This window comes from Notothenia rossii (assembly GCF_949606895.1).
Source record: "Notothenia rossii genome assembly, chromosome: 3".
Lineage (NCBI taxonomy): Eukaryota > Metazoa > Chordata > Actinopteri > Perciformes > Nototheniidae > Notothenia > Notothenia rossii.
The window spans coordinates 67474640-67495292 of record NC_136901.1 but is presented as its reverse complement, the minus strand read 5'-3'; the positions used below and the strand labels follow the sequence as shown (position 1 = coordinate 67495292).

The 20653-nt window shown below is 45.4% G+C and overlaps 1 protein-coding gene across 1 annotated transcript; it reads right to left on the bottom strand.

Annotated features, from left to right (window-relative positions):
* Positions 1–11450: 11450 nt before the first annotated feature.
* On the bottom strand, positions 11451–13774 carry LOC307034468 (POU domain, class 3, transcription factor 4-like). Its single transcript, XM_079673304.1, has one exon. It carries the CDS (start codon positions 13702–13704, stop codon positions 12619–12621), a length of 1086 nt encoding a protein of 361 aa, XP_079529430.1. The 5' UTR covers positions 13705–13774; the 3' UTR covers positions 11451–12618.
* Positions 13775–20653: the final 6879 nt, after the last annotated feature.

Here is a 20653-nt window from a genome sequence, read left to right as displayed (position 1 = left end):
CCCCTCCCTCCTCTCCCCCGGACAGGGGAGACAGAGTCGGAGCAGGGTGCCAGCTTGGCGGCCGAACATGCTTTCCCCCTCTCCGTCACCACAGCGCGGCGGCGTCTGTTACGGAGACGGCCAGAAAAGTGCTACTGGACGCTCCAATCAGCCCGGACGGGCTGTTCGGACCCCAGTTCCACGCCATGATGGAGTCCATGAAGACGGCCGCGGAACAGGTGGACGGCATTCGCCAGCACAGCTGGCTCCAGTCGGCTGAGCAGCCACAGCGGCACCAACGCCCGCAGCAGCCGCGGCATCCACGCCGGCCACAAGAGGCCGCAAGCGGAAAGACGCTCACAGCAACCGCCCCGGCGGCTGCAGGGGCTCCGTCCCACGTCTCCGCTCCCCCGCCACCCCAGAGACAGGGTCTCCTAGCGGCGAGTCAAATGGGAGTGAGGCTCCCCCGCTCCTGGTCGGCTCCGCGAGAGCCTCCGACGAAACGGAGCCGGTAATTAAGCCGGCTGCCACTAATCTGTTGATTAAGTAGACAGCAGGGCTCCCTGCAGAAGCCTGCTCGCGGCATTCCTCTGTCCGAGATACGCCTCCTACACACGGTCATAACCCGTGAGCGCCGGTATAACGCCTCATGTGGACAACACTGCACACACCTCCACTCATCCCCTGAGCGTGTACACGCCTCATGATGACAGCCGGAGTGAAACGCAGCGTGTGGAGGTTTCCTCGCAGCCCTTTCGCCTCACGGGCAGCGGCGGCGAGGGCAATGCCCCGCCTCCTTCCACGGTTCACCATTCGGTTCTCCCCTCCCTCCTCTCCCCCGGACGGGGGAGACAGAGTCGGAGCAGGGTGCCAGCTTGGCGGCCGAACATGCTTTCCCCCTCTCCGTCACCACAGCGCGGCGGCGTCTGTTACGGAGACGGCCAGAAAAGTGCTACTGGACGCTCCAATCAGCCCGGACGGGCTGTTCGGACCCCAGTTCCACGCCATGGTGGAGTCCATGAAGACGGCCGCGGAACAGGTGGACGGCATTCGTCAGCATGTACAGCTGGCTCCAGTCGGCTGATCTGCCACAGCGGCACCAACGCCCGCAGCAGCCGCGGCGTCCACGCCGGCCACAGGAGGCCGCAAGCGGAAAGACGCCCACAGCAACCGCCCCGGCGGCTGCAGGGGCTCCGTCCCACGTCTCCGCTCCCCCGCCACCCCAGAGACAGGGTCTCCCAGCGGCGAGTCAAAGGGGAGTGAAGCTCCCTCGCTCCTGGTCTGCTCCGCGAGAGCCTCCGAGGAAGCGGAGCCGGTAATTAAGCCAGCTGCCACTAATCTGTTGATAAGTAGACAGCAGGGCTCCCTGCAGAAGCCTGCTGGTTTTAACCTATCGGTTAATAAACCTGCAGAGCTCGCGGCATTCCCCTCTCCGAGATACGCCTCCTACACACGGTCATAATAATCCATGAGCGCCGGTTTAACGCCTCATGGGGACAGCACTGCACACACCTCCACTCATCCCCTGAGCGTGTACACGCCTCATGATGACAGCCGGAGTGAAACGCAGCGTGTGGAGGTTTCCTCGCAGCCCTTTCGCCTCACGGGCAGCGGCGGCGAGGGCAATGGCGTGGCTCGTCACCATGACGACCATTAGAGCACATCACAGAGAAGCCAGAACGGGGGAATGAGCAGTATTCCAGGCTGAGTGCCCCCGGCAGAAGCGCCCGCAGCGCCACGGCGCCAGGGCTCCCTGCAGAAGCCTGCTGGTTTTAACCTATCGGTTAATAAACCTGCAGAGCTCGCGGCATTCCCCTGTCCGAGATACGCCTCCTACACACGGTCATAATAACCCATGAGCGCCGGTTTAACGCCTCATGGGGACAGCACTGCACCCGTCCTCCACTCATCCCCTGAGCGTGTACAACCCTCATGATGACAGCCGGAGTGAAACGCAGCGTGTGGAGGTTTCCTCGCAGCCCTTTCGCCTCACGGGCAGCGGCGGCGAGGGCAATGGCGTGGCTCGTCACCATGACGACCATTACAGCACATCACAGAGAAGCCAGAACGGGGGAATGAGCAGTATTCCAGGCTGAGTGCCCCCAGCGGAAGCGCCCGCAGCGCCACGGCGTCAGGGCTCGCTGCAGAATCCTGCTGGTTTTAACCTATCGGTTAATTAACTGCAGAGCTCGCTAATTAAGCCGGCTGCCACTAATCTGTTGATTACCAGCAGGGCTCGCTGCAGAAGCCTGCCCGTTTTAACCTCGGTTAATAACCTGCAGAGCTCGCGGCATTCCTCTGTCCGAAATACGCCTCGTACACACGGCCTTAATAAACCCATGAGCGCCGTTATAACGCCTCATGTGGGCAGCACTGCACACACCTCCATCCATCCCCTGAGCGTGTACGCGCCTCATGATGAGAGTCGGAGTGAAACGCAGCGTGTGGAGGCTTCCTCGCAGCCCTTTCGCCTCACAGTGGCGGCGAGGGCAATGGCATCACAGAGACGCCAGAACGGGGGACTGAGCAGTATTCCAGGCTGAGTGCCCCCAGTGGCAGCGCCCGCAGCGCCAACAGCGCCACGGCGCCAGGTCACGCTGCAAGAAGCCTGCTGGTTTTAACCTATCGGTTAATAACCTGCAGAGCTCGCTAATTAAGCCGGCTGCCCGAGATACGCCTCCTACACACGGTCATAATAAACCCATGAGCGCTGTTATAACGCCTCGTGTGGACAGCACTGCACACACCTCCATTCATCCCCTGAGCGTGTACACGACTCATGATGAGAGCCGGAGTGAAACGCACCGTGTGGAGACTCCCTGGCGTGGCTCGTTGTCATGACGACCACAGAATATCTCGAGCATGTGCGCCCGCTCTTAGAGTGTTTCTCAGAGTGGCAGCGCGTGTGTCTGATGGACAGATGGATGAGCAGGCTGATCAGCAGAGGATACGTCCTGCAGTTCGCCTCTCCACCCCCCACACAGTTCAATGGGATACAGGAAACACTCCTGTCCTCCCAGAAGCTATGTCTTTGCGCTCCAATCCGAGCTGCTGGAACTCCTGTTGAAAGAGGATATTTCCAGGGTTCCTCAAAGGGAGGAAAATCAGGGGTTTTCACTCCCGTTATTTTTCTAATCCCGAAAAAGACTGGGGGAATGAGACATCCTCGATCTGTCAGTATTCCACATACTGACGATCAAACAGGTGCTGGAATGTTTTCACCTGGACGACTGGTTCACTTCCACCTGAAGGATGCATACTTCCACGTACCCATCATCCCGAAACACAGGAAATTCCTGCGTTTTCCATTCGGGGAATATCAGACCAGACAATCGTCTGCCGTTCGGATATTTCCTGGCTCCTTGCATTTGTGTAGAGAAGGCTGGAACCACTACACAGAGGAGGGATGAGAGTGTGTTTCCTCTGGACGACCTGCTATTTGCTGGCTCGCTCCAGGGAGGAAGTCGCTTTACAGACGGTACATCTCGTATCGCATCTGTCAAAGCCTGGGTTTCATAATAAATTGGAAGAAGAGCTGTCCTCTTCCCTCTCAGACAATCTTTTATCTGGGAGTGGAGTTAAACTCAGCTAGCATGAGAGCGCCACTCTCGCGGCAGCGAGGGGAAGAACTGACAGCTCTCCTCCGGCGTGTCACAACCCACACAGCCCTCTCCGTGACGCAGCTGCTCGGCGTTGGCGTCAGCTGGTCACGTGATGATCCCCCTGAGTCTCTTCCAACAGGGGGACACTCCAGAGGTGGTTCATTCGCTGCAGAAGCCTGCTGTTTTAACCTATTGGTTTATAAACTGCAGAACTCGCGGCATTCCTCTGTCCCAGATATGCCTCCTACACACGGTCATAATAACCACGAGCACCGTTATAACGCCTCGTGTGGACAGCATGCACACACCTCTCTTCCCCTGGGCGTGTACGCGCCTCATGAGGAGAGACGGAGTGAAAGGCAGCGTGTGGAAACTCCCTCGCAGCCCTTTTGCTTCACGGGCAGCGGCGGCGATGGCGTGGCTCGTCACCATGAAAGACCATTACGGCACTTCACAGAGAAGCCTCTCCCCCCAGCAGTTCCATGGGATACAAGAAACACTCCTGTCATCCCAGGAACAGTGTCTTGCGCGGTTTTTACCCCCGCTATTTTTCTAAATCTCTTCTGTCCTGTGCGCGCGCTGTCTTGCTAGTGGCGCGCACGGCTGCCTTGCGCCATTCTCAGCGCCTGTTTGTGCACTATAGAGAGCGCTCGATCGGGCAACCTCTGTCTGCACAGCGGCTGTCACACAGGTTGTGTGAGGCTGTGTCACAGGCATGTCTCCTCTGGGGTGGAGCTCCCGGAGAACGTCAATGCGCACTCCACCAGAGGAATGTCCTCCTCCACGGCTTTGCACGGAGGAATGTGGAGTGGAAGATATTTGCAAGGCTGCATCTTGGTCTTCCCCCTGTTCGTTTATTCAATTGTATTTGAGGGATGTCTCCCATTCCTCTCTGACACACCCTGTACTGGGTGTCCTGTTGGAGTGAGTGACGTCAGGGAGCCAGCTGTGCGCCTCTCTCCTGCCTCTCGGCACGCGGAGAGCGGCCCTTTTCCCCTCATAGGAGGGATGTTCCTTTTTCCTCTGACACACTTTGTACGGAGTGCCTGGTCAGAGTGAGTGCCGTCAGGGATCCAGCTGGGCGCTCTCCTACCTGTCTGACACGCAGAGAGCTGCTGTTCCCCCACTACGATCGGAGGACGAGGTGGGACTTTCGTCTCTACTTTCTCACAGCGGCCGGTATTGTTCCGAGCCTTCACCCCGTCGGGAAGATAGGCATGTTTTGCTATGTTCCAGGTACGGTGATGAGCCATTACGCATGGCACATCAGGCAGGGGGGTGTTATTGAGCAGGTATGTCTGTGCTTCTAGTGCCGGGCGGACCCAGTGGGGCGCAGACTACATCATGCTTCGCCCTTAACCCAATAGCGATAGCCTTAGAGGGCGAAGCCATATACGAAATAGAACTGAGGTTACCTACTGTAACCCCAGCTTCTATGAGTAAATGGCGCAGCCCTCTAAGTGCGGGGCCCCACTGGCTCTACGAATAGCTGAAGAAAAGTTATGTTGTATGGGAGCAGATTGCCGGGCCACCTTCCTATTTATACCGGAAGGAGGCCCGAGGGTGGGGCCCACCTTGCGGGTGGGCGTGGACTACAAGTGTTTCAGTGCTGCGCGGGGGCGCAGGGGGATTACCCAATAGCGATAGCCTTAGAGGGCTGCGCCATTTACTCATAGAAGCTGGGGTTACAGTAGGTAACCTCAGATTCTTAGCTTTGGGTGAGTTGTTGCTCTGTTCACTCAGTTGTAAATATAATCATAATTGTGATCTACGTGTACTATTCTGTGTATAATCTATCTGCATTATTGGTTATATTTTATGTTTAGCTAAATGTCTTTAGATTCCGTAGTGTATCACTTTTTAAAAGAATTGTACATAAACTGAGAGTGAGCCGTTTTTCAGCTAACTAGTTCGCCGCTAACGTCGTGGAGTATATGTGGCATTTACGTCACTGATGTGAAACTTTCCTTTGTAGAGCAACATCTCACTATACTGTGGCTAAACTGTGGATCTGTGTGTCTATTCCCTGGTTTGCAGGTATGTTTATTTTGAGCTGTTAAATGTTTTTATTGAATACTGTTCATCTAAGTAATTTGATTAATCTTTATTGGCACAATTACAAACTAAATAGTTTTATGTTTGTAATAAATGTTATTGGGTTTCTTTATGTTTGTATTTATAATCCTTTTTCTCTAAACAAATGATACCACTATACGATCACTGTAACAGTGTTAGAGGATTCTTAGTTTTGGAATAAAAGCTGATTGATATTTTAAACTGACTCTGGTGAAGTACAAGAAAGCAACAGCAAAGCAGGACCCAAGTGTCACACATCCATGGGTAGAAACAGGTTTTTTTCTGCTGTAAAGTTGGGCATTTTAACATGGGGGCCTATGGAAATTGCTCCTTTCTGCAGTCAGTCCCTAGCGGCCCATGTATGAACTGCCGTGTGTTGCACTTCCGTATTGGCGTCCCGGCTGTTCCCCAGAGTTTGCCGCTTGGTGGGGAGTGAGAACGTGTTGGTGGTCACTACCGAAACACTGGATGTTTTGTAAAAAATAAAGTATATTGATTTATCAACTAAAATGATATGATACTGATTGGATTGGTTTAATGTATGTTCAATTTCAACCATCATCAACTCTGGAATCAATATGATCCGTATTATACATTTTACAAAGAAAGTTTGCATTATGATTTTTATGAATTGTATAAATTGAACTTTGAAATGTGTTTAAAAATTAAATTGCATTGATTTAATTGTGAAAACCCTCAAGACATATTTGTTAAAATACTATTTAGAGAAGGGAAGGTAAAACAATCTTAACAGGTTAATATCATACTTTTTTACTACAGTGTATGTGCTATGTTTCGGTAGTGAACATTTTTGGTAGAGGAAGAACATTCCAATACAGTCTGAAAATACGATATAAAAATGTACGGTTATTTTACTAGATATGTGTAATCTAGATATGGTACAAAATATATATGGACAAAGTTTGGGGAAAAAAACATACAACATTTAAAAACCTTTCCAACCTGACTTTGGTCCAAACCAGCCAAGCAAACATTTACTTGGTTAACTTTCTTTTATTATAGCTTTTATTGTTGTTTATAACATCTGTTTACATTAATAGAGCTGAGAGTGACCATTTCCTCTGCTGGATTGAGCTGGGAGTATCTATTACTCTGTGAAAGTATGCCTTGATTTTAACACTCTTTTAATACTATGTTGAATTTATGTTTGAGGCTGGCAACTAATATGTTGTGTTTTCTTTTTTTAAAGGACCAGGCCAGCCACTCTTCTTTACTGTTTTTCTGTAAAGTGTTTTCTTGTGGGCAGTATAATAAATGTAGGTCACCCTCCTCTCACTCTCGGGCCAGAGGTGGAACCATGTCTACTTTCAGACCTGCAGCAGAGGAGGGTAAACTAATGTAGTAATGTAACTTATAGCCTACTTGCCCTTTTATCCATTGACAGCTGCTGAACATTGACATTTTTAACATTTATATTTGTGAAATAAAGTTGCATCATTTTGGTTATTCATGCCTCTCTACTTGTTAATGTCCTTGTTAAGGAAGGCCTTAAAATAGGTTAAAAGCAACACATTTAGATTAAGGGTCCTCGGGTTCCTCCTGCTTCTTAGGAGCTGGCGTTGTCAGCTTTAACGGTAACTTCAGCCACGGTTACCGCACATTCACTTTGAAGTGGTGGCAGTGCCCTGCAGTAGCGTGGCTGCTTGCATTTTCAACGGTGAACTGTGCCAACACATCCTCACACCCAGGTCGGCCTATGTTGTGTCCTTTGTTGTGTCCTGTCTGTTCACACTACAACATACGTTTAGGGAGCTATGTAGAAGCCTATGGACATCCCAGAAAGTTGAAAATGAACGCTCAGGGCAAATCCCGGAAAGTTGAAAATGTACGCTAAGGGCAAATCCCGGAAAGTTGAAAATGTACGCTAAGGGCGGCCCCTTGCGTTGTAAAAAGCCGACACAGGGGACTGACATAACGTCAACATAGGCCAACCTGGGTGTGAGGATGTGTTGACTGTGCACACAAATACACTGAAAATGTGAGGAATCAGTGTGTCGCTGCTCCCTGTGAGAATAAGTGCTGGAAAATTAGTTTATACAATTTAAAATGGAACAACCTGGGTCTAAAAAAAAAAGTGCTCTACCAAAGCTATAGCCTAGGCCTACTACTTCTCACGGATCAGGACATGCATAGATTTGTATTATTTAACAGGACGTCCTGAATGCATCTGCTGTATGTGTTGGCTACAGATGCTACCACTTGTTATCATAAACACTGTGCTCCTTTTTGTATATTGTCTTCTGGAAGTAAATCATTTAAGTTCTTTTTTTACTTGTTGTAATTTTCACAGAGTATTTTGATGGAAGTGATAGTGTATGTAACAGTGATAAAATACAAGTATAGTTTCAATAATATGACACCAAAATGATAAACACGTTTTTTTGTAATTAAAGGCAAAGCTTAATCTAATTTGAAAAGAAAAATACTTTTCTCACTTTCATTTGTTCTAGTTATTCTAGTAGTGTCTTTTTTTTTTTTTTTTTTACTTTAATCTATTTCAATTTGTTATGTAAATCTTGGTGCACTTACAACAAGTTTAATGAAAAAAATCAAAAAGTGAATCTCCCATTTTGTTTTGAATAGGTGGAAATGGCCAATTTTCTAGCCTAAAATATATTAAACAAGACAATGATTTGTTGTTGTTCTGATAGCCACTGCAACATTATGCAATCAATAATGGAGTCACAAGTAATTTAGTTTTAGATTGCTTGGGCTACGGGGCTTAACAGGCCTTTTTTCAAGAAACTGTGTCTCAGGGCTTCTTAAAATGTAATAAACTATGAATGTGTCATACTCACTTAACGGGAAGAAACTAAGCTAACTGACGATATGAACCATTTCTACCGAAACAAAACACAAGTCTCACAAGAAGCGTCTAAATGAGCCCTGAGCGAAAAAATGCTAACGTACTTAGCAAAGAACTCTAGGTATAAATCGATCAATATACTTATCGGATCTGCACAAACAAGCTTTGCTAGCAAGCTGAGATTCCACAGATCCCATACATATAAGTATCATCACTGAGTGATCAGAACTCGCGACAGGGGAAGCAAAACCTACCTACGCGTCACTCTCACTCCTTATTTGGTAACGTGTGTGTGCAACTTCCCCTAGATTATCGGCTCTAGCGGCTAAAAAAAGATGTCATTCATCAAAATCAACCAATACAAGGGGGGCCACAGATAGGTCAAATGACCCTAGAAGTGGGGTTTTTTGTGCTAAACCTCTCTAAAAAGGTCAAACTTCACTTGTTTTGCATCAATCTTGATACTTATTATATGTTATAGTTTGGATTCCTAAATCTTTTAGTCTACTATCCCATCTTACAAGGTTGGTTTTCACTATAAGTAATGTTTTTTTTGGACGGACACTATAATTTACATTTTTTGACTATGTTCAATCCTAATTTCATTTAAAATAAAAAAAATCTATATTGATTCTTCTACATCCAACTCACAGGTTTATCATTGCTTTGAGAACAAATATAATGTACCCCTTTTAGAAGTGAAGTTATGGTCATTTGTTCTGGGAATTTCCTTTTCGAGCCTGAGACCTTCACTGAAAGATTGGGAACCACTGCCTTTAAACACAAGTAATTGTGTATCATATAATGTTGATAGTAAGACTTGGTTTTAAAATAAAGGGTAAAGTCCAAAAACATACAACCATGAGACGGAGCAGCAGCCGAGGTTCATTATTCCCATGCAGGAATCCTCTCATGTGGGTTTCTGTGTGTTCCCTGTACCACTGCAGCCTTCTGCTTCCCCTCTTCCAAATTCAAGATAAATGTGCTTCAGCGTTCTCTCTTTGACTTCCAGTTTTACTGCAAACACTTCATCATCTCCTCTCCAACTTTTTTTTTCTCAGTAAATTTGCACCACCCTGCTTTAAAATTACTCCTCTTTAATGTGTTGTATCCCATGTGTTGACCTTCAGAGACGTTCTTTTAAAAGCTTGGGGGGGGGGGGGGGGGGGGGAAATAGATAAAAACAGTTTATTTAGAAGATCACTTCTTGACGTCCAACCAGTCTTTGGAACAGGAAACAGAATAAATTCAAATGGAAATGAGTGTTTTCGATGAAAACGGTGTGCCCCCTCAAATCTATACACGTCAATACTTCTGTTTCTCTTTTTGTAATGATCAAGCAAAGACCAGCCTCAAGCTTTCTTTTTGAGAAATAATTACCACAACTTCTTCATTTAGTACCTCTGAAATATGCTTTCATCTTGCACCTGCTGTATCTCTCTCCCTGTCCTTTGCAAGTCAATCATTTTTCACGAGTAACTTATTAATGTCAGTTACAGATTTGTAAAGTGCTGTTAGAGGCTTTTGAAGCATCCACACTGAGGAGGTGGAGGCTGGAGGAGACTGCAGTGCTGGACCTTGGCTCTCTGTTTGTTTGCTCGGCTGCTCGCTCCTCCTTCCATCCAGGGGAATTTCTTCCCCCCCCCCCCCCCCCCTTTTTAAACATAAATCAGGGATTATTTTGAACTAAAATAGATGGATGGAATCAATCAACCATGGTTTTACTTTTCTCTTCTTCTACACAACCCCCCTTTCACCTCCACCCTCACACCCTTTTCCCTCCCGTCTTTCTCCTTTCTCCCCTCTCCTTCTCTCTGTGTCTCCCCCACCCCCCTCTCGGGGCTGCAGACTGAGGAGATGCATAAATTCAGATGCATTAGTATTCCAGTCAGGCTCTCCAATTCAAGGCAAGGCCTAGCGCCCTTCCACCTCTCCGCTCTCCCCTCCTTCACTCTCCCCTCTGCAGCTCTATTTTTGAATCATTTAAGCAGAGCTGCATCTAGCTATACTTATTTCCAAACCATCCTTAAATTATTTTTAAGGCATTATGATTATTTTTGGGGAATATAGTTCTATTTTGCCCTTGCATGCCCAATTATACGCAGCTGTAGTCTTTGAAATGAGATTCATCTGCTTCTGATTGTGTGTGTCTGAGTGTATGTCTGAATGTGTGTGTGTGTGTGTGTGTGTGTGTGTGTGTGTGTGTGTGTGTGTGTGTGTGTGTGTGTGTGTGTGTGTGTGTGTGTGTGTGTGTGTGTGTGTGTGTGTCATTGTGTGTGTGTCATTGTGTTTTGCTGTCAGGCCCGGCGGCCCAGGCGATAAATCACGCATGTCTGATTGAGGAGGGCAGAGGGCCCGGACAATAACATTTCAGTGGAAGTGCTGAAGAACGGCTCAGTTTGATGCGTCGAGCCTGCAGACCTGCAGCCAGCTACCTGTTGAACCTCTGGATATTTTACAGCTGTTATTGACACCCGGAACTTGGAGAAAAGTTGCCCTTTGACATGACCTTGAAGCTGAGTGAAGGTTACTCTGCTTCAGTATATTGCATGCATACATAAATGGAGCATAATAATGCCTTTAGTGTCATTATAATAGGTCACAAATAACATGAAGGCACTTTCACATTTTATAAAAATGTAATTGGGATTTTGAATCGAGAAATATATATAGTTTTTGTTGAAATATTGCTGCCCAATATTTGAATAATAATTATAATATTAGAATAAAAATGAAGATCAAAACAATATTTAAAATATTATATTATAATAGAAATGAATATCAAAACCATCATTACAATGTAATATTACAATCCAAATCCAAATAATTAACATATATTATTATAAAAACGATCAAAACAATAATTAAAATATAAAAATGCAGATCAAAACAATCATTAAAATAAAGATGAAGATCAAAATAGAAATAAGATAATAATATTGTAATAAAAGTATCGTAATAATAATTTTGTATGATTTTACGTCTACTTCTAAATCTTCATTCAAAAGTTGCACTCTGTTTTAGACAGTGAACAGTTGTAGCAAGAAATTGTTTATTACAACATACATAGTTTATTTCAAAACATAATACAAGCTTTATACTGAAAATAAATAATTACTTGAGCTGTCATCAAAATTTGGAATAAAACCGCCGGAACAGTTCAAATCTTACTGAAAATAGTGTGTGTTTTTACATTGCTAATTAAGTGCATGAATAACTAAGAGCATTTTTGTTTAAATTAATGACTTCAAAAGGGTAATATATAAAACTGTACAATATTCGGAAAAATACTTAAGAAATAAACCAATAACAGGAGTATTTAAGATTATAAAATGTTGATACTGACGTACAATAAAATGATAGGCAGGTGTATAGCGTCGTCAACCCCTCTTTCTATTCTCGGCTCTGGTTCAGAGTCCACACAGTTTATATGGTCGAAGATGATTGAAATCAAATGCATGAAATTATAAATAGCTGTAGCTGTGTGTGTGGCTTCATAAGCTACAGGCCATTAGGGAGGAATTTAATAAAACAAAACCTCCAAGTGCTATTATGTTGGTAGCTCTACAACTGAAATGAGGGCCAATATTTGCATATGCAAAAAATAATTACAGATCTGCTACGAGTATGTTACAAAATAATGAGTGTAAATATGAGAAATAAAGCAGTGTATAAGCCCGAGGGAAGCATGAGGTGGACAGTAAAAAAAACGGTCTCTGGTGCTGCAAGAAATCAATTAAGAAAAGATTATTTGCTTCACTCCGCTGATCAAACAACACAAATAAGAAGCCCGAAAAAATAAAAATAAAAAGTCCCATCACATCATTATTACCGAGCTGATAAGATGTGGTGACACAAACCAAAGGCGCTGGCAGGTTATTATAGGCACATTTTGTATTTATATCCGTGATGTAGAAAATAATTTGGCGGGCTCCAAAAGGTGATCTGAAATGTGACGTTTTGATAAAATAATGCCCCCTGTGACGGTTATAAAATGAAGGCTGAACAGGTATCTCTGTTATTGTTATTGTGTTTCAGTGCTGGAGTCTGTACCGGGACGGGGCGCAAGGGCTTGGAGGTGCCCTAGCGCTCCGGAGAGTCTGTACCGGGGGGGGATTCCTCCCGGTGCTTCGGTCAGAGATCGTGGCACGACGAGGCGTCTCCCGCGCTCCCGCCGTGAGAATAAGGTCCCTCGTGCTGCAGCTCTCCCGGCGGCGTCATGCGCTTCTCTTTCTGCCTCCGGTTGCAGAACCACACGCGCACCACCTCCTTCTCCAGCTGCAGCGAGTCCGCGAGCGACGTGATCTCCGGCGCGGCGGGTTTGGGACACTTGAGGAAGTGCGTCTCCAGAATCCCCTTCACGCTCACCTCGATGGAGGTCCTCTTCTTCCTCTTCCTCCCCTGAGCTGCTATCTTGTCTATACTGCTCGCGCTGCCCGTGGTCGAGTCCGCCTCCTCTAGCCACTTGTTCAGCAGCGGCTTGAGTTTGCACATGTTTTTAAAGCTCAGCTGCAGAGCCTCGAACCTGCAGATGGTGGTTTGGGAAAACACGTTCCCGTAGAGTGTGCCCAGGGCCAGCCCCACGTCCGCCTGCGTGAAGCCCAGCTTGATCCTCCGCTGCTTGAACTGCTTGGCAAAGAGCTCCAGCTCGTCCGACGTCGGCGTCTCCTCGTCGGAGTGGTCGTGGCAGTGGTGCCCGCCGAGGTCGCTGTGCTCCGGGCTGAGCGTGTCCCTGAGGCCCGGGTGCATGCCCTGGCCCTGCTGGTTGGGTGGAGGCGTGAGGCCACCGTGGTCCAGCATGCCATTGACAGTGAAGCCCGTCTGGGAGTAGATGTTGATCTGCTGAGCGCTGGTGATGGAGGAGTTGTGGGACACCTGAGTCCCCCACGCTCCCGGGTGGTTGCCATGGTTGTTGTGATGCGGGGAGTGATGCGCAACGTGCGGGGAGCGGTGATGGATGATGCCGAGCTGCAGGTCCTCCCGGCCCGGCTTCACGTCCTGCTGCTCCATGGAGGCCGACCATGGGCTGCCCTCCGACAGGCTGCTCGCCCACTGGTGCGCGAGGGGGTGCCCGTTGCTCTGGAGGCTCTGCAGGTAGTCACTCTGGAGGAGCTTCTGGTGCCCTCTGTACGGGCTTGCAGGCTGCATGGCCTGGCTGTCCGGGTGGATCATGGGGCTGGAGCTGAGCAGGGTGTAGGGGCTGGAGGCAGCTGTGGCCATGCTGGCTGCTGAACCCCACTAGTGCTACTGAAGGAAGGGAGCACCTCAGCCTCTGACATCTCCCTCTCTGTGGAGTCTCGGCAGCAGCATGGCATTGACTGACAGTCCGCCCCGCCACTCACAGGGCGACCGAGGCGCAGTGACGACGCGTCTCCACCAATGACAGTGTAGATACCCGAACCTCCGCCTCTGTTAGCGCAGAGCTGCGGGGAGGAAAGGGTTACAGGGCTTTCGAACCGGAAGTGAGTCGGGATGCTGGTCCAGTGGGTCTGACTGTGGAATGATGTGCGCGTGGAGCGCAGTTCCTGTTTATTAATTAAAGTTTTCCAACTGATTTACGCACGAGTTTATTGCTGCTCCTGTCACCCTTGAGCGAGTGCGAAGGAGGAGATTAAAACGCAATGGCATTTGTTAGACGTGCCAACACTTAATTGTGTAGGTTACAATCAAACCAAAAGCAGTTATAACTGCTAATTATTAACTTTTACAAAATACATCCTGAGGTGTTTATAGAATGAACCTCTCGAGATTTTACGCACAGGACATGTATGTTCCATACTCATTTTGGCCAGACTAAAATCATGCATGTCCTGGGCTTTTAATTCGATTTAGTATTTAAAATAAGATTTCCATAAGATATCAAAAAGTACTATACTCTGACAGGTCCAACTCACAATTACGTGCTATTACATACTGTGCATTTTTACAACCTAAAGTTAATAAAATCAGCATTTTCTTATATAGATAAATGTGTCCTCACTCACATCATGACTTATATTCTTTTAAGAATCTCATCAGGTCCTTTCACAGCTATAAAATATCTATCTGCACATCTGAGAACTAACCTAGCTGCGTAATTATATTTGCCATTAGAGGACATGCTTTTCACTCTCCTTATTGGTTTGAAAATTCCATTAAATATATTGCTCGAGCTCCCAGGTTAAGCTTGATTTAAATTTGCATACATTTTCATACATTTAGGAGAAATAAAAGAAGGCTGCAGCCACCAGAAAGTCATTAAAGAGCGCTGAGCCGAGGAGCATGCCAGTGGGGACAGAGACGGAGAGAGGAGGCCGGAGCAGGTGAGCTGACCGCGGGCTGCCTGTGGAGGGTGGCCGGGGCCGCTGGAGGGTGGCCGGGGCCTCGGTAACCCGGAGGAATGACAGACAGTGAGGGAAGGGTGGTGACAGGAGCCTCTAGCCTCGTGTTGTTGTAGCCTGCAGGCCTGTGTAGGTAGGAAATAATTTAACATGCAGGCTGTTTGTTTGCTGTTGTTCTTATTTTAATTCCAATGTGGCGTTGCGCGTAAATTCTTCATGTAGATTACGCTTTGAAACTTCATTAAAAGTGCATTTTTTATGGGAATGGCACGGTGGTTCGAGTGGCCTAGTTTGCTGAAACAAATTGCTTATTGGAGTCGTTATAGGATGAATTATATGCCAAAAGATAGTCGATTTTTAGCACATTAATAGTGGTATTTCCATACAATTCCTGCATTTGTATACACTGTAAATTACAAATCAACGCGAATTCGTTTTAAAGGATACATTCTCTGTTTTTTTGAAATACTACAAACTCATTTTTAGTAACGTGCACAATTTCTGGTTTTAGAACTTGCTTACACGCAGATGTGCTAAAAAAATCTTTGTCTTTTTACAAAAATAAAGTGTGCATTTTTGGGGGGCATAAAGCAGACAGGAGAGGGACTTGGAGAGGGGGTTGTATTGCTCTCGATAGTCTACGTTTCTAAGTGTAACAGATGCTTCTCTGGAAACGCTCCTTGTGCTGATTCCTTTTATTCACATCAACATTTTTCTGCCGTCGAGCGCGTTTCCATAGCGAGGCGAATAAAAGGCAAATCCCCGCTCCGCGCCTCCAATAAAGAGCCCATTCACAGATAACCCGGGCCAGCCCTGCTACACTTACACTGCAGCCTCTCTCTAACCGAGGAGCACATTACTGCTAAATAACACAAGCTAATGACTCATAATTTCTTTAATTTTGTCCTTATAAGATGCCAGTTTGTGGTTGTTTCTCGTGTTTATTTAGCTGCTTGCTTGGGTTTATTTGGGGGCTTCGAGTAAATCTTTAGCTGATTATCCTCTGACTTAGATTATTTACAGTGGAGTAAATAAAATATGTCTTAGGTTTAAACCGCCATTATGGGCATCTTTATGATGCAAACGACACGGAAAATTAACTTAAGAAAAGTCGATTGATGCCGTTCTCTTGAATCACTATGCACATGATTCAAAGCTTACATTTACCCAATTTAGAGATTTGGTCGAAAAAGGCACAACTCATTACATTTATAAAAAGATGAATAAAAAGAAAACGATGCATTCAGTATAATGACTTTCTGCAGGTTTGTAAAGCATTGTCATGGGCATTTAAAAAACATGAATATGTGTCAGTTACATTTGGGAAGAATTGATTTTAGATGGGCTAACTCACGTTGCAAGATCACCAGGTTACTATAGGGCAGACTGAGGACGAATCATATTCCTGGATTTGGTGTGTTTGACTTGTTTAATGTTTGTCATTTTAATAGACTCTTATGATATCTCCTATCTCGCTCTACTAAACCCATACGTTTCTCTGTATTTGTTGGCCTAGTTAGTCTTTCAAAAAATGTACATGGAGTTCATTCTTGTGGTATACTAAGCACTACAATGTTTTTTTCGATTGTTTTTAAATGTGTTTTTCTTCTTCTTTACACATTTTTTCCTTAGCCTATTCTCTCCCCTCCCCAGTTTAAAGCAGCATGCTGCAGTCTACAGATAAATCAGCTTTAGTCTGCTATTGAGACAGCCTTGGGCCTCAGGGCGGGACCTGTCACTTGGTGTCATGACCTTTGTAAACTTTCCCCATGAAGCCTAAATCTCTGCTCCTGCTTGCGTGCCATAAATTGACTCTAGTTAGGGATATAACAACTGAAACATGCATCTGCCCTTATGTTATTGGGAAATACGTGCACTCATTACTGTGTTGAACTTCTAAACAAAATAGAAGAAGAAACACTTTATTTTCAAATGTAAAATCCAGAGTTTTTTCTTTTAGCTAGAGACTTGATATGATTGAATCCAAAGCATTTGGTGTCACCTCAGATTTTTAACTCAGTTGTCCTGGTGCGACAAACACTTCACAGGCTCCCAGACAGGAAAATCGATATTCCCATTAACCCGTGACGTTGCTAATAAAGGACAGTGACACCGTGTTTTAACAGGACAGCCCTTCACAAGCAAACCAGAAACTAATCTCACGTCATGTCGCTGACAGGACGCTTGTTTTCATCATGAACTTGAAACATAAAACACGTCTGTTTCTGATAGAAAAGTGCCGACACATCCACCTGTCAGTCATGTAAGCCTCACCTATGTATGTGTGTGTGTGTGTGTGTGTGTGTGTGTGTGTGTGTGTGTGTGTGTGTGTGTGTGTGTGTGTGTGTGTGTGTGTGTGTGTGTGTGTCCAGCAGGAGGAGGAAATACATTGGACACACCGATGAGTGAATGTATATGAATCTAAAGCTCATCCCATGAGAGCACACTAGTGTAAATGTACATTCATAATGCATGAGGCCTGGTGTGTGTGTTTTAGGTGTGCACTGGTGAAAGGGGTTATGTGTGTAACCATTCAAAATTAGGGTTTATGCTTATCAAAATGTCTAGTGATGCCGTCGGATTCTTATAAAACCATAATCTACATGGACAAATGAATAAGTGTGCTGTTCCGATGTTTTTGCCTATACAGACATGTGTTTTAAACTACCAATTCTGATTGAAATTGCTCCTAGAAAAACGTCATATTGAAACATGGACGTATTTTCGATTATATAATAACAGCATGCAAAACGTGAGATAAATTCAGGAGATTTGTATCAAAATGTTGTTTTACAGCCAGCTTCTATTTCTAATTGTACAAACGATAAGCAATCTTATTTTATTCACTCATTATCACCACGAAAGATAAGCAATTAATCCGGGATTAATAAAGCTTTTCCTTTGCAGATCGTCAACCAGGTGTAATGTTTTTATTTGGAGAAAAACATGATTAAATAAGCCTGAACACGATTGTAAAATAGAATATTTGACTTTTAATGAAGATTAGATTAAAACAAATGGCCAATTTGTATGCCATAAATTATCTTTAAATAGCGTCTTTCAAAATACGACACCACATTATGATAAATCTTTGTTTAGGATTAATGGAAAAACATTATACAATACATTGGTGACTTTATCAAACTCCATGTTGGCACAGCTGATCCAGACATATATCCTTTATCCGAAGAAAATTAATAAAAAAATATGGAATTATGTTGAGCTGCATTTCCATTTTTTTTACCACCATAACGAGATACACTTTGACAATTTTAAAAGTTGACTGTCAAAGTTCCCTAAACATTAAAATAATCTAATTTCCTGGAATGACTGAGAGACATGAAGTGCAACGTGAAGCTTCAATTAAATGTCTTAGGTCTGGATATTAGTATTCCAAATATGATGCAAAATCCAGCGTAAAATTATTTTTTGGTTTGTAGTTAATTAGAAAATGAATTCAGTCACAACAGGCCTTAGGTCAGAGAGACTTCAAGCTACTGAAAATGCACCCCCCCCCCCCCCCTTCATTTTTACACATGGAGAACAAACACTCACTGGCACAAAAGCAGTGCAATATTATTTTGTATTATCTACAAGAATTTCAAACACCTGAACAAAATTGAAACTGTTTGTCCATGTTGCCTTCCCTCAAACAAAGAGAATGTTTGTCAGAGAGATTATTCACTGCTGTGTGTGTGTGTGTGTGTGTGTGTGTGTGTGTGTGTGTGTGTGTGTGTGTGTGTGTGTGTGTGTGTGTGTGTGTGTGTGTGTGTGTGTGTGTGTGTGTGTGTGTGTGTGTGTGTGTGTGTGTGTGTGTTACAGGTGCTGTTTGTGGAAGAGGCTAGTGTATTGTCCCTGGGTCAGCGAGGGAGCCAAGGTTGGTTGAAATCTACATAACATTACCATCTGTTAAACTTCAAACTGCTCAAACAAACACACACACACACACACACACGCACGCACGCACGCACGCACGCATGCACGCACACACACACACACACACACACACACACACACACACACACACACACACACACACGCACACAGTATCCTATATAGAGAGATCAGTGAAGAAGGGCCTATAGAAATGTAATGTATGCTCTTCAGCCCCACTCCAACTCCACTTCCATGTCCTCCTTCTTCTTCTCCTCTTTTTCACTGAGTGCAGACAAGAGCTTGGGGATGAGGTCTCTGCTGGCACCAACGAGAAAATAATCAGGAAGAAAATATATTTTAGTTTCTGTGCTAAAAATTAGAGTTTTTTAAAGACACAAAACTCCATTGAAAGAAATTGTGATTTTACCTCACAGACCATAACAGGCTTCATTCAACCTTGACAGAAACAAAATAAGACTCATTAAAAATATCTTGGTTGATTATTTAACTGCTCCAACAATCACCAGCTCTCATTTGGTTGAAGTGATCCCTTAATTTGTTGAGTTAAATGTACACAGAAACAGCCATTTTTGGCTCTCCTCAAAGCCACCAGACCCCATTGAAAGAAAGAGTAATTTCACTCAGCTCATCGTAACGCATAACATTTTATATGGGAAATCTAAAAGTTCTCACACACACACACTCTCTCTCTCTCTCTCTCTCTCTCTCTCTCTCTCTCTCTCTCTCTCTCTCTCTCTCTCTCTCTCTCTCTCTCTCTCTCTCTCTCTCTCTCTCTCTCTCTCTCTCTCTCTCTCTCTCTCTCACACACACACACACACACACACACACACACACACACACACACACACACACACACACACACACACACACACACACACACACACACACACACACACACACACACACACACACACGTGTCCCTCTGAAGGAGCAGGCGGAGCCGGCAGTTGCACATCTGCATTTCAAACACAGACTCACTGGGATTCATTATTAATTAGCCTGCTGAGCCCTGGAGCACTGGTGATGCTGCCGTTACACACACACACACACACACACACACACACACACACACACACACACACACACACACACACACACACACACACACACACACACACACACACACACACACACACACACACACACACACACACACACACACACACACACACACACACCACTGCACACACACACTTTGTGACCCCTTTGCCCCCTTTGCTCTACAGTTGAAGTCCTCCCCAGAATACTGAACCTTACCATTTCTCGCCTCCCTCCAATCACATCACCTCCCCTGTTTCCCAGCTTAATGTATGGCAAAGGATGATGAATTACAGGAGTAGATGTTGTTTATTAGGCAGAGCAACTGTGTTTAAGATACCACAATTGAGTTGTTTAAGCAGGGTATTGTGCTCAATAACATACATGAGAATCCTAAATCCCCATACTGGTTCTTATATCACTTCAATAAAGATTACAAAACTCCTTTCTGCCTCTGTTTGCTTTATTCTCAGCTATTTGCAGGTAATAACATTGTTGTGTTTTGCTTGCCTCTAATTTATGTGTGTGTTTCTGTGCGTGCAGCTCTTTGCATTAACCTCCACCAGCAGCAGATAGAGGCAGATCAGAAATACACACAGAGATTATGCATGAGGAATGTCTCCAGGGTCCAGAGAGAGACAGAGAGAGGGAGATCAAACACACTGCAGTGAGAACCCTCTGTCCACAACACACGTCCCACCGCTGCACAAAGTTGGGGCTGTGCAGTTTACAAAAATAAACACGATAGGAAGAAACAAACGTGCTGATGCGGTGTTTCAGCCTATTGTGTGCCTGCCTCTGTTGTTGCCCACGGTGGCATTAGTATGCAGGGAGCTAACGTTTGATGTATTCAGGAGCACCAGATCCTACATGATTTCCTGGTATATTTCAGGATCATGTGTTCACTGCAAATA

Excerpts from the sequence above, each read along its gene's own strand:
- LOC307034468 (XM_079673304.1), bottom strand. The coding sequence starts at position 13,704 with ATGGCCACAGCTGCCTCCAGCCCCTACACCCTGCTCAGCTCCAGCCCC.